The 14,529-nt window shown below is 43.7% G+C and overlaps 1 protein-coding gene across 1 annotated transcript in view; it reads right to left on the reverse strand.

Moving 5' to 3' along the window:
- lama1 (laminin, alpha 1) overlaps window positions 1-14,529 on the reverse strand; it is a 273,548-nt gene that overhangs the window by 54,093 nt on the left and 204,926 nt on the right. Inside the window, exons 43-49 of the mRNA XM_055633912.1 lie at window positions 13,935-14,117; window positions 12,666-12,820; window positions 10,807-10,950; window positions 7,646-7,779; window positions 5,018-5,174; window positions 4,159-4,283; window positions 2,842-2,992 (exon numbers count right to left, since the gene is read on the reverse strand). Of these exons, the coding sequence (XP_055489887.1) occupies window positions 2,842-2,992; window positions 4,159-4,283; window positions 5,018-5,174; window positions 7,646-7,779; window positions 10,807-10,950; window positions 12,666-12,820; window positions 13,935-14,117 (1,049 nt within the window). The remainder of the gene's footprint in view (window positions 1-2,841; window positions 2,993-4,158; window positions 4,284-5,017; window positions 5,175-7,645; window positions 7,780-10,806; window positions 10,951-12,665; window positions 12,821-13,934; window positions 14,118-14,529) is intronic.

Consider the following 14,529-nt stretch of genomic DNA (forward strand, 5'->3'; position numbering starts at 1 on the left):
CTACCACTTATGGCTGTGATTTTTGGCCATCTTACTCGGTCCTCCTCTGCTGAGCAGGTGCAGAGAATTCTTCCCATCAATGAAAAATAAAAGTGTTATTAGTTTTTTTAAAAATGTTGAGAATCTCTCTCCTGTCAATCACTTCATGAAAGCCACACCTTTTCCGGTGGGGGGAGGAGGGGTTATAAAACCTGGAAGTGTGGGTGTGGCTCAGTCTCTGCATGATGGGGGAGGGAGAGGTCACGACTCTGTCTGAGCTGTGAATCAACTGAACACACTGAATGTCTACTGAAGTGTGAGTTTGGTGTTTTGTGTGGTTTTATGGTGGTTTCACCCTGCATGAAATGGTATGAAGCTGCATTTGAATTTGGTGGCCTTGCACCCTGCTTGAAATGGAATAAAACTGCACTTGAATTTGGTGGCCTTGCACCCTGCTAGAAGTGGAATGAAACTGCACTCGAATTTGGCGGCATTGCATCCTGCTTGAAGTGGTATGAAACTGCACTGAATTTGGTGGCCTTGCACCCTGCTAGAAGTGGAATGAAACTGCACTTGAATTTGGTGGCCTTGGATCCAGCTTGAAGTGGTATGAAACTGCACTTGAATTTGGTGGCCTTGCACCCTGCTGAAAGTGGTATGAAACTGCACTTGAATTTGGTGGCCTTGGATCCAGCTTGAAGTGGTATGAAACTGCACTTGAATTCAGTGGCCTTGCACCCTGCTTGAAGTGGTAGGAAACTGCACTTGAATTCAGTGGCCTTGCACCCTGCTTGAAAAGGAATTTCAAGGAATAGTCACGAGTCAACTGCCAGCCCACCAGCTGTGAGTGAGCTGCCAGCAGATCAGGCTTGAGGGACTGAGCTGCCACCACAAGAACCCATACCAGTACTCCAGAAAGCCCCTCTACTGGCCACCAATTTTGGAATTGGTGGAAAGGTGGAATATTGCATCGGGGGACCAGCCCTTCCATGTGAACATGGGACCCAACGGGTCCCACAGTCTAGTATACCTATAAAATTCTGATCTGATCTTTTGTTTGTTCGCTTGTGAATCACATCTTCTCGAAAAACCAACGCACTAATGGTGACATTTTTAACATATATCTCCGATAGAGATTTACCTCATGATGTCGAAAACCACCTCATCTGAAAAATTTGGTTCATTATTTGTTATTAAAATTGATCACCAATCTGAGATCTTTTTTGAAGTTAACGTGCTGAAGCGAGCTGGATGACATCATAATGCCTCTGCTCCTTGCGGCCAGCTGCGCAGAATTTTCCACGCGCAGGGGCACTGTTTTCCACGAGCCGCGAGTCCTAACCCTAACCCTTGGTCTAGTCTCCTTTAAACTTTGTCCCTCTCACCATAAAGCTATGCCCTCTAGTCTGGGGGAAAGGCTCTGATTGTCTCGACTATCTGTGTCTACATAACTTTATACACCTGTCAGGTCTCTCTTCAACCTCTGGCATGCCATAAAAAATAATATGTCTGTCCAACCTGTCTTTTTAGCTACTAATCCCTAATACAGGCAGCATTCTATTAAACCACATGTACCCTCTCTGAAGCTTCCCCCACCCTTCCTGGAATGAGGAGCTCTTTGCTCCCTCCTTTTAGAGAAGTCAAATGTTAAGAACAATCTTTCCTGCATTTAAAAAAAAACATTTAACCAGCTTCTCAAAAGCTTTATGGCAACAATGGAAATAAAAAATGAACTTTTGAAGTCCTATTTATTTTACTAATAATGTGCAGTGTTGTGTTTATCGTAATAATTAAGTAGTGTATGGTCAAGCATGAAAAATAACTGTTAAATTACATCAAGCTTCTTCACCTGGCTGGGATGGAATACGTTTAATTCACTTACTATTAGACAAGTGACTATTCGGCCCTTCAGGAGCATTCCAGCTCTCAGCAGTGCACCCCTTTGGGCCAATGCTTCCTCATATCTCCCTTTAGCCAAGCCCTTCAGGTTATTTTCTCTCACTTGACCAATTAGCACCTCTGATTTTTTTTCTTAACACTTCTAAAGAATAATTTCAGCCACTTAAGCAACCAGCAAGTCTTTGGGACGAGGAGGAAATTTCAAGTCAGGGGAATCCCACATAAATCCAGGGAGAATGTGCAAGCTGACATGGACAGCACCTGAGGCCAAGATTAAAAACGATACAGAGAGATTTTGAGGCAGCAGCTCAACTAGTGATGCCGCTGCAGTTGCTCCTAAAGAGTGAAAAATATACATCTTCTGGAGGCGCTGGGACGCATCCTCTGTGATGTGATCTGGGATCACCGGGTGTTTCGGGTCTCACAACATCAGACACCCTCACCCAGGCGACCCAGCCGGGGTTGATCAGGCCGCGACTTGAGTCCCAGCAGCAACCGCCCACAGATCAGCCCTCTTAATAGTTACTCTGCAGGGGTTGGGAGATTCTAGTGCATGGAGGGACTGAATCTGTGGGGAGAGTCCTGGTCGGGCTCCTCCTGCGTCTAACCAGGTTCAAGGCCTGTGCGCTGCACCTCTTTCTCCTTCTCCGAGCATTTAATTCTCGCCTGATGGATTTTTAGGCCACGGTGGTTCATTAGCTTTATTGGGTGCTTTTCTCACGAAAGACACAGACTGGGGTGCTAACCCCGTTTTTCCGTGCCATCAACTGTCTCTCCAGTAGTAATAAAAATATACAAAAAGTTTGTCTGTGTTATATTAATCAATGGTTGTTTGATATTTTGACAATTCATAGCTAGTAGAGGAAATAAATGGAATTATTTTTCAGATACTTTGAACTTTACAAGTACACCAATGAGCACAGCTACCGATTAAGTAATCTAAGCAGACACAAACACACTTACAGTGCCATTTGAAGTCAGGTATAGGAGCAGGCCATTTGGTGAGAATGTGCTGAAGTGCATCACCAATTGAGTTGATGTGGAGCGTAATAGTTTATCAACAGCTGAGTAGCCACTGCCGTCAAAGTGGAAGGCAATATCTTCATTTTGGGATCTGCAGAAGACACACAATGTTTATCCTCAAATAATCTCCCCCCCCCTCTCGGCTCACCTAATATCAAGAGCCACAAGTCAAAAATTCAAGGATGTTTAATTGTCTCATGCACTGGATCCAAAACAATGAACTTCTTACTCGCTGCAGCACTAAATGCAACTACATACAGTAAATGATCAGTCATATGAGGTAACCAGACCATGATAGTGTACGCCAGGGATGGGGAACCTTTTCATGTTGGAATGCCATGAAGTTATGTTATTCTGTAGTTAGCTGTAATCTAATAAGGCTGCATCCAAGAAACTTCAATTAGATATACTTCAAAATGTACATTATTTTGTTAAAATAGCCCTCATGACTTACTAATGTTTTGATTGTGGCCGTCAGTCGGGGAGGATTATTTGTTCAATCTTCATACGTTCATTTTAAGATTCAAATAAAAATAATAAAAAACGAACAAAAACATATTAATAAAAATAAAAGGTAGACAAAAATGCTTGAGAAACTCAGCGGGTGAGGCAGGAAAAAAGGGGACGTTTTGGGTCGAGACCCTTCTTCAGACCTGAAGAAGGGTCTCGACACATAACGTCACCTATTTCCTTCGCTCCATAGATGCTGCCTCACCCGCTGAGTTTCTCCAGCATTTTTGTCTACCTTCGATTTTCCAGCTTCTGCAGTTCCTTCTTAAAAAAAAATAAAAGGATTTGTTCTACAAAATTTGGATTCATTCGAAAGGCCGCACTTAATGGTTTAGAAGGCCGCAGGTTCCCCACCCTTGGTGTACACCATAGTCGCACCTAATGCAATCTTCGTACAAAGTGCAAAGTAGTTTTGTGCTGAGGTTAAAGTGCTTGAAAGGTTGGAGGGTTATGAGAGCCTGGACATTGCTACATAATTGCCAAGTAATTCTTTGTGGCAAGCTCACAAAGCAAAAAGCCATTGAGTGAGCAGTGCGAGAAATGGTAACTTTTACAACGGGTGTTGATTCAAGCATCCTTAGACACCACAAAGTACACTTCCTTGGCCACTGGTTCTGTTGCAACAATTCCCCCAAGTAAACACATTTAATTCCCCCATGTCTCATCAACTAATTTTGTGGAAAGCAAAATTTGTTAAAACAAAAATTAAGATAAGGTTATAAAAGCTGGGAGAACGATTAGTTTTACCTTGCAAAACACCCACTGCATTTCCCTTCTCGTTCTCGATAGTTCCACAAGCCGATAGACTTTCCATCAAGAAACGCCTCCCCCATACATCCTTTAAAATGCGTAACTCTCACCGCTGGTGCTTTCTGCACATAAATGGAATGGAGTTATTGTAAGGCAATGAAGTGGATGCAAGAGAAGGTTTAGGTTTATGTTCATTACTCTCACGTGTACTGACGTGTACGTGTGTTTCGCATGCTCTCCAATCAGATCAGATAATACTATACAAAAATATAATCAAGTCAAACTCATGTACACTAGGTAAAGCAAAGGGGAAAGATACAGAGCACAGAATATAGTTCTCAGCATTGTAGAGCAATAATTTCCTAGACACAGTCCACTGGTTGCAATGGGGTAGAGGTGAACCGGACAGCACTTAGCTTATGGAAAACAGTTCAGAAACCTGATAACAGATGGGACAAAGCTGTTCCTGACTCTGATGCTGCGCGTTTTCAAGCTTCTGTACCTTTTGCCTGATGGGAGCAGGGAGAAGGAGGAATGGCCGGGATGCGACATCTTTGATTATGTTGGCTGCTTTTCAGGGCCAGCATGACTTGTAGACAGTCAGTCAATGGTGGGGAATCTGGTCTGTGTGATGGACTGGGCAACATCTGTAACTCTGCAATTTATTGTGGTCTTGGGCAGAGCTGTTCCTAAACCAAGCTGTGATGCAACCTGGTGCAATATGGTGCACCTCAACGGTTCGTTTTCTTATCACACGTACCAAGGTAACGTGAGGTTCTTTTTTGGACAAATGAAGGACCATGCATTGAAGGTTGAAGGAAAAAACAATTAGAAGAGCTTCCATATTATAACTGACCTTCACTTTCTTGGAGAGGCCACCGACAAAAACCAGGGTGGAATTATTCACATCCAGTACAGTGGAAATCCCAGGAGATGTTGCTTTTTTTACGGCCTGCTTATCTGAAGTCGAAGATCCAATTTCTTGAACAGAGAGAGTACCTATACGTCCAAACCTATTATTTAAATACAATGTGCAATTTATTGAGTGGATGTGATAGGATTATTACAGCTCCATGCGACCAGCGCCATATGTTTACTCTTTGCAGAGAAATGCACAGTGACACAGCGGTAGAGTTGCTGCCTTACAGAGAATCGCGTTTGATCCAGACTATGGGTCTGTCTGTATGGAGTTTGGACAGGTTTCCCCGTGACTGCGAGGGTTTTCTTTGGGTGCTCTGGTTTCCTCCCATGCTCCAAAGACAGACAGGTTTGTAGGTTAATTGGCTTCAGTAAAGAATGTAAATTGTCCCTAGTGTGTAGGATAGTGCTGGTGTACGGGGATTGTTAGCCAGCACAGATTCGGTGGGCCGAATGGCCTGTTTACGCGCTGTATCTCTAAACTAAACTAAACTAAACTAAATGGATTTGTTTTCATCATCCTATGAAGCAGCGCACAATACACCATGAAAGGTATTAATAGGTATATTATATGCAGGGTGGAATTTTACACCAGGGCAGTTCAGGCCGGAGAATTTACCTGAAGCTTTGACACTGCCATGATCATGTGCCACTTTACTTGCCACAGGAGGGCACATGTTTCAGGGCCTAGAGTTGCATTGAAACTGAGGGCGGAGGTTTATGATTTCCACTGACGGGGGCATCAAGAATTAGGAAGCAGAAGAGGGAGATGCAGAGCAGCTGTGGCCTAATTGAATACAAGCACATCCTAAGGGGCATTCTGATCTGATCAGATTCACATTCAAACTTTATTGTCATTGTGCAGTGTACAGTACAGAAACAACGAAATGCAGTTAACTTCTCCCTAGAAGAGCGACATAGAATATGAGCAATAAATAAATATATTACGTGCATACAGTCATAGTAGTGCAATTATTATTTTTCCTTGTGGAAGGGGGGGGGGGGGCGGGTAGGAGCCTCCCGGATGGTAGGAGGGTAAACAGTCCATGGTTGGGGTGAGAGCAGTCCTTGACGATGCTGAGCGCCCTCCGCAGACAGCGCTTGCTTTGGACAGACTCAATGGAGGGGAGCGAGGAACCGGTGTTGCGTTGGGCAATTTTCACCACCCTCTGCAATGCTTTCCGGTCGGAGACAGAGCAGTTGCCATACCATACTGTGATACAGTTGGTAAGGATGCTCTCGATGGTGCAGCGGTAGAAGTTCACCAGAATCTGAGGAGACAGATGGACCTTCTTCAGTCTCCTCAGGAAGACGCTGGTGAGCCTTCTTGACCAGAGTTGAGGTATTGTGGGTCCAAGAGAGGTCATCGGAGATGTTGACCCCCAGGAACCTGAAGCTGGAAACACGTTCCACCTCCGTCCCGTTAATGTGGATGGGGGTGTGCGTGCCGCCCCTAGACTTTCTGAAGTCTACAATGAGCTCCTTGGTCATCTTGGAGTTAATGGCCAGGTTGTATGTTCTGATCATCTGTTAGAAGTTAAAAGCTGTTCACGCACACACATGGATTCTTCAGGACTGGATGAGAAGTACTCTCGAATCATCTCTCCACCTCTATCCACAGTCTCAGAGTGTATCTTCTACTCCTTTCTAGTTCTTCCAAGCCAGTTTACACGTCCTGTCGAAGGGCTAGTTGAAGTTCTTGCGAAGACAAGAGATTGAGAAATATATGATCCAACTGCAGATGGTGGAAATGTAAAATTGAAACAGAAGCTTTTGGAAAGGCAAGTTGGTAATGCAACAGTATTGTGGCCTGCCAGCGTTGTCCACATGGAGTGCACAGGCATGGGAAACAGACCAGACCTGGCTTTCTGAATCTGAAAGCAGGTCCCAGACTTACATATTTACGAGGATATTTGGAAATTTGGGGCTTTAGTTCAGTTGAGAGACAGCGAAGAAACAGGCCCTTTGGCCCACTGAGTCTGCTCCGTCCAATGATCCCCGCACACTAACACTATACCACACGCGCTGGGGACCATGTATAATTTTACTAAGCAAATTAGCCTACAAACCTATACGCTTTTGGAATGTATGAGGAAACCAGAGCTCTCGGAGAAAATTCATGCAAGTCAGGGGGAGAACGTATAAACTCCGTACATCTCTGACCTCTGGCACAGTAAGGCAGCAACTCTTCCGTTGCGCCACTGTGCTGCCTTTGCACTTTCTAAGGCTGAATGCTGGTAATTCTGACTGCAACTGTCAGTAGTAGCCAGCAAGATCCAACTCTAGAAGTTTGTTTGTTGCCACAAGATATCAAAAGGACCACCATATGAAGCCAACTCAAGAACTGTTCAACAATGTATTTTTCTCCAAATCGCAGTAGCGATGAAAAACTAAAATAGAACAAGAAGCTATTTTTTTTCCCCTGGAAAGTAATATTGACTTCTACCACATCTTAATTCTCGCATCACTACTTAACACATCAACGTCAAATCATTGTTGGTAATCCACAGGGAATTGCTAATTAGTATTGGAAATATGTGGGATGAGGGAGGAGACGTTGACTTGCCTGGCAGCGTGGATCTTGTACCACTTGTTGGTGTTTATTTGCAGGTCAGGGTATTCTAATCTTGCCGTCCCTGAGCCCACATCCCACAGGAAGGCAACTCTGCCGCGTCGCATCTCCAGAGCCAAGAATTCAGACTGAAACAGTGCAGAAAGCAAATGGTTAACTTTGTCTAAAAATGGCCAAACTGGTTCTATCGTCACTTTTGACCTGCAAAATTAATGGAAGGGACTAACCCTGAGAGCTAAAACTAACCGTGAAAGCTTTCCATAATGTAACAAAAGAGTTTATCAGGAATATTGAGTTTTAAAAAAAAATCTGATTTTTATTGTACTGAAAAACTTTTAAATAAATGGAAATATATGTTACCAGACACTGAAGAAGGCTACAATTTCCTTTTACATGAAAGCAAAATACTAAAAATGGACCAATGTATATTACAAACAATGGTTTAAAAAAATGCCAATCAAAATGTCATTTCTATTTCTATTAGACACACACTTTGACAACATCAAACATGACCACATTAAATATAGAAAGGGCATCACATGAAGTGATAATTTTCGATTATATCGCAGAGGTATTCTTATTTCAAGAACGTGTATTTCCAATTTCTATAACAAGCAACCTTTCTAACCACAGTTTTTGAGATTGCTCAAAATGTCACAGCGGAGTAATGGATAGAATTTAGAAAGAAAGAAGTGCAAATGCTGAGTTATGCTAAAGATAGACACACAGTGCTGGAATAACTCAGCGGGTCATGCAGCATCTCTGAAGAAAAAAGATAGTTGACGGTTCAGGTTCGTGTCTGAAGAAGGGTCCTGACCAGAACTGTCACCTGTCCTATTTGTCCAGATCCTGTCTGATCCTCCGTGTTACTCCAACAAATTGAATCTATCTAATGGATAGCATTTGTTCGAAGTGCATCGACATGTTGTTGCCAGGACTAGAGGGTGTGAGCTATAGGGAGAGGTTGAGTAGGCTGGGTCTCTATTCCATGGAGCGCAGAAGGGTAAGGGGTAATCTTATAGAGGTGTATAAGATCATCAGAGGAATAGATCAGGTAGATGCACAGAATCTCGTGCACAGAGTAGGGGAATCGAGGATCCGAGGACATAGGTTCAGGGTAAGGGGGAAAAGATTCAATTGGAATCCGGGGGGGTTACTTTTTCCACACAGAGGGTGGTGGGTGTATGAACAAGCTGCCAGAGGAGGTAGTTGAGGCAGGGACGATCACATTGTTTAACAAAGTTAGACAGGCACATGGATAGGACAGGTTTGGAGGGATATGGACCAAGCGTAGGCAAGTGGGACTAGTGTAGCTGGGACATGTTGGCCAGTGTGGGCGAGTTGGGCCGAAGGGCCTGTTTCCACACTGTATCACTCTATGACTCGATGACATATAAATGCGTTTGTTAGGTATTTTTGAATGTCTGAATATTCAATTCAAAAACAGACCCATCAAGATTTCTAGCTGATCTTTGTAAAAGGATCATTCTTTCTTCCACTTTAAACAATCGTGCCCATAACCCATGGCCATATTCCTATGTACAAAATGGGGGCAGGCCGATGCCTACCTTAGAGACACAACACAAAAATAGGCCTTTTCTAGTTTGTGCACCAAAGTGGTTGACTCCACTTTTGTTCACATTACATTCACTGCTTCATTCTCATTCACTTATTCAGCTTGTCTATATCCTTTTGAAACCTCTTCACCTGCTCCCCCATACTCGCAATCCAATTTATTGTCGGAAAACTTAGAAATATGACCAAAGGTAGACACAAAGAGCTGGAGTAACTCAGCGAGTCAGGCAGCAGCTCTGGAGAAAATGGATAATGACATTTCAGATCGAGACCTTACTTCATACTGAAAGTCAAGGGTGGTGGTGGTGGAGGACGGGGAGTGGGAGGGGGGATTGCGGATTAAAAACTGATGGCAAGAAAAGACCTGGCCAAACCAGGGTCAGCAACAGATGACTGCATGTAGGGTGGTTCCCCGACAAGGCCAACTGTTGGCTAGGGAAGGTGTGATGAGAGGGATACATGGTTGTGGCCTGTAGAACTGGTTAAATAACTAGATTTGAAGAAAGGGGGAGGGAGGGATGAGGAAGGGAGGGATTCCAGAGTCTGTACAACATTGGAAGATTAAAACCATTAGCGGATGTTCAATCAAATTAATACAAAATTTGTTTGTTTTTTTAAAAAGGTGTGGATTATTCAAAATAATATTTTAATTTATCAAGCTGATCGTGCATTAACTGCACAAACTCTAAAAGGGAAATCTTCCCACCAAATTGCTGTGAAATAGTCCCACATCGAAGAAAGACTTAACTTTGAACATCCCAACAGGTCTTAGAGCTAGTAAGTGAAGTCAACAGAGGAAACTCAGAAGCCAACTTGCATACAATAATCTTAAAAAAAATGAAGGATCGGATGTTCTTTTTAGGAAGGGGTGGCACAGTGGCACAGCGGTAGTTGCTTCTTTACAGTGTCAGAGACCCTGTCTATTGGTGCTGATTGTATGGAGTTTGTAAATTTTCCCTTTGACCATGTGGGTTATCTCCGGGTGCTCCAGTTTTCTCCCACACTCTAAAGACGTACAGGTTTGTAAGTCAATTGGCTTCAGTAAAATACTGTATTTTCCCTAGTGTGTAAGATAGTGCTAATGTACAGGGTGATCACTGGTCGGTGCAGACCCAGTAGTCTGAAGGGCCTGTTCCCACACTGCATCTCTAACGTCTAAATGAATGAGGAAGGATGAATATCGGTCATGGTACATCACTGTGGGGTTTTTCACAAGATCGTAAAGGGCAGACGCAGCCTCAATTTAGCACCTCATCCAAAAAGATTACTCCTTCAATGTTCATTGGAATAGGACCTTTTAACCCAAAAATCTCTGACAGAAACAAAGATGCTATCTCCCAAACTATACCTAATAGCAGTTAAAAGGCTTGGCATTCTAAAATCGTAATAAGTAATTGCAATCCAACTAATTCCTCATTCACATACAGGTTGGAAATTTGTTTGGCAACTAATTATTTTTCAGTTATATGAATTACTTGATTGTAAACTGCATTGTGTGAACCATTGGTTTCACTGTAGTAACCATCCTAGCCTCAGTTGGACTTGCTGTAGTGTGGTGGCAGCTATAACTAGTTACTCACATTGCTGCTGCTCCCCAAATAGAACAGTAGGTTTTCTGACTCGGACGTTTTGACATTCAGGGTCAGAGTGTTGTAGTTGCTGCTCATGAGTGCAGGCTGGTAGGCGCGGATGCAATCTCTGTCAGCGGAGACCGCCACTTTAATCTGGAGGAAGATTAAATAGAGCATTAGAAGAAAACTAGACTAAGTGGGACCCGTTGGGTCTCATGTTCACACGGGAGGGCTGGTCCCCCGACGCAATATTCCACCTCTCCACCAATTCCAATATTGGGGGTGGGGGGGGGGGGGGGGGGGGGGGGGGGGGGGGGGGGGGCTTTCTGGAGCACTGGTATGGGTGTTGTAGGCTGCAGTGACTACTGATCTCCAGAGGGCTAGTATGGACATTGTGGGCCAAATGGATTCTTAGGGTGGCATTTGCAGTGCCTTTTTACTTCAACCCGAACCCCCCAAACAACCATTTGCAGTGCCTTTTTACTTCAACCCAAACCCCCCAAACAACCATTTGCAGTGCCTTTTTACTTCAACCCAAAACCCACAAACAACCATTTGCTGTGCCTTTTTACTTCAAACCAACCATATTTTCATTTTCAAACCACATTAAGGGCACTCACAATTGAGTAGACATGCGTTCAGTGTTATTCAGAGCTCAGAGAGACGTGACCCTCTCGCTTCCTCCATCTTGCAGAGACTGAGTGAGGCACACCACTTCCTGGTTTTATAATCCCTCCCCCCTCCCACCAGCAGGGGCAGCAGAGAGAATGGCACATTTTTTAAAAACATTAATATCTCTGATTTAACATCGATGGGAAAAACTCTCTGGTCCAGTCTGGCAGAGGGGGGCTCTGAGTGAGGTTGCCAAAAATGACGGCCGCAAGTGGCAGCGTTCTCTCGGAAATCACATCGCAGTGAGTCAAAAGCGGTCAAGATCTTAATTTTAGTAATATAGATAGATATCGAAACAAAAAACAATAGATACTGATTTATACCAAGATAGACACAAAGTGCTGGAGCTACTCAGCGGGTCAGGTAGCATCTCTGAAGAGAAAAAAAATGGATGTTTCTCTAATTAGAAGTAACTTCATTTCATACTCCCCTCCCCTTCCTCCCTGCCCCCTTCCTCCACACTGGTCGTTTTATCAGTGGGTGTAAATAAGGGTTGATTCTCCCTAACTGTCCATCTACCATGGCCACTTCCATCAACGTAGGCTTGGCGCACAGCAGAACTGGGGGTGTTCGCTAATTCACTGCATCATGCTCAATTCCGGCAGCGGCATTGGCATCAGCAGCAGCAGTTCATCAGATAATGAAACAGTCCAAAGGCTACGTATATGTCACTGGACCTGACGTACATTTAGGCCTCAACGAGGCCAATATAACCAACTGATTGGTACCTAATATAGACCTTTGCTTCAACTGCACACTGCAGCATGCGTCAATCAAAGTGCTGGAGTAACTCAGTGGGTCAGGCAGCATCTCTGGAGAAAAAGGATGGGTGACTTTTTGGATAGGGACCGGGTGATCTGGGTGATCTCAAGATAAACAAAGTGGAGAACTGTGGAACTGGTGAAACGACTCAGGCGGAGGAAGGGGGCAAGGAGGGAGGGAGTGGAGAGGAAGGTATGAGATAGTTAGATAGTTAGAGAATCCAATGTTCATATCGCTGGGTTGTAAGCAGTGAACTTAGACGGAAGGATGATTTAGATGTTCAGAGATGTTCTGCTGCATTGAATGACTTAAACCAGGAGATGGAATATGAAACAAAAGAACACATCACAGAAAGTGACCACCGTGCTTCTTTGTGAAAAGCTTTTCCCATCAAATTGATCAGTAGATCCTGCCCTTATTGATTCTACGCTTACTGAGGCAGCTTGCTTCCTGGCCTGATTAATCAATTCCTTTATCTCCGATAGGTTTCTGCTCAAGTTGTCCTCTAGCATTTTCAATGGCTTCAACCTGTCCAACAGGTAATTGGCTTGAATTTCAACCTCTTGTACCTTTGCTCCAGCAGACACAGCTATAAGGGGAAAAATAATCAGAAATTAACGCAGCAACAGGAGCAAATCAACAACACTGTACTTACTGCCCACAAGTCATCACGGACTTTGAATTATAAGAATCATATACTCGAATGATAATTACACAGAAGGATATTCACATATTTCTATCCATCTTGGGTCTCTGCAAGGACAATGCATCTAATCAAACCACTGCCTCTTTCCCCAAAACCTGCATTTTTTAAACAACTCCCTTTCTGAAGGCATGAATAAATCGTCATATCCCATCTTGACAGCCAAAGCACATCAGTAAATGAGTTTCCCAATACAACCTTCTGTCAAGTATCAGGATTCAGACCAGCAGGCCGGCTGATAGCTTTATAGACCACCTCCAGAAAGCAAGACGGAGCAAGCTATAAGGAAGGCAAATTGGCCTTTAGTTTTAAAAGGATTTCTGTGTAAAAGTAGATAGATCCTGATCCAATTATATTGAACCTCAGTGAGACTACATTTGGAATACAGTGCACTGGTGTGGTCGCCTGAACAAGGAAGGTTATATGTGTGATAAAGGAACTGGAATGAAGGATTATCAGATTGATCCTTGCTTGGGATGTTTGTTGTCTTGGGTGAGACTCGCAGAATGGGCTCATATGTTTCAATTCAGAAGGATGAGCGGTGATCGAATTGAAATAAACAAATTCTTGCAGCTCTACCTCTGTGCCACTGTGCCACCCTGTAGATGGGGGATGGAGGAGCAAAAACGGGGATGTTCAAAGAGAAAGCAAAGTGGCAACCTCTTATCTGCTCCCGACTTCCCCTGCTCTAAAAGGAGTGCTCCTGACTTTTCCTGCCTGGCTTCAACCTCCCAGTCCCTCAGAAATCTCACTGGCAAATCCTTTTCACATCTTCACATTCTTCCTAAAGTAACCAGATGTGGATGCCCTACTCCAATATGACTGTGGCCAAAACAAAGTTTCTATCAAGTAAGATATATCCTTGGAAGATCTAAGGACCATAAGAATTGCAAAATACTATAATTTTTTTTATTCGCTGTTTATACTGCCCATGTTTAGTCGAGCAAAATATGTCCATTTGTCAAAAATGACTTTTAATCGATTTTCACTGTGAACTTACCAGTCCTTGTTGAATCATTGATGAGCTCATTTGTTTCCCTGACAGTTTTATTGACCCTCATTAAAATGCCAGATGTGGTCAACAGCTGCTGGCTGAACTGCTGAATTTCATCAAGAGTCGCAGTTGCTGTTAGATTAGCCGAGATGGCACGATCTTTTGCTTCGCGAATTCTGTCAGTGGCACCTGCAATACACAAGCATTGCTTCTTTTGAAAAGTCAGCCGGAGACATTTAGTCAACTTCATACACAGAATGGTGATCCATCCACGTCTCAGATGTAAAACCATCATCGCTGTATCCCAATCTCAGCATGGTTGCTCACCTCTTTATTACTGAAACATCTTCTGAGATGCATCTTCATCTCCAACTTTATCAGCCCCGATACTGGTAGTCGTGCCTTCAGCTGCAAAGTCCTTATCCTCTATGCCTTTCTACTTCTTTCTCCATGACAGGGTCAGTGATGGAAATGGGTTTTAGGAACTAGGGGTACTCTAAGGTCCGTGAGGCTGAGGTTGGGAAGGAGGGGGCGGTGTGGGATATTTTTATGTGCGGTCATACCCATGTAAGAGTACAAGAATGCACAACTTGTTTATTGT

Source organism: Leucoraja erinacea, chromosome 4, assembly GCF_028641065.1.
Source record: "Leucoraja erinacea ecotype New England chromosome 4, Leri_hhj_1, whole genome shotgun sequence".
Classification (NCBI taxonomy): Eukaryota; Metazoa; Chordata; class Chondrichthyes; order Rajiformes; family Rajidae; genus Leucoraja; species Leucoraja erinaceus.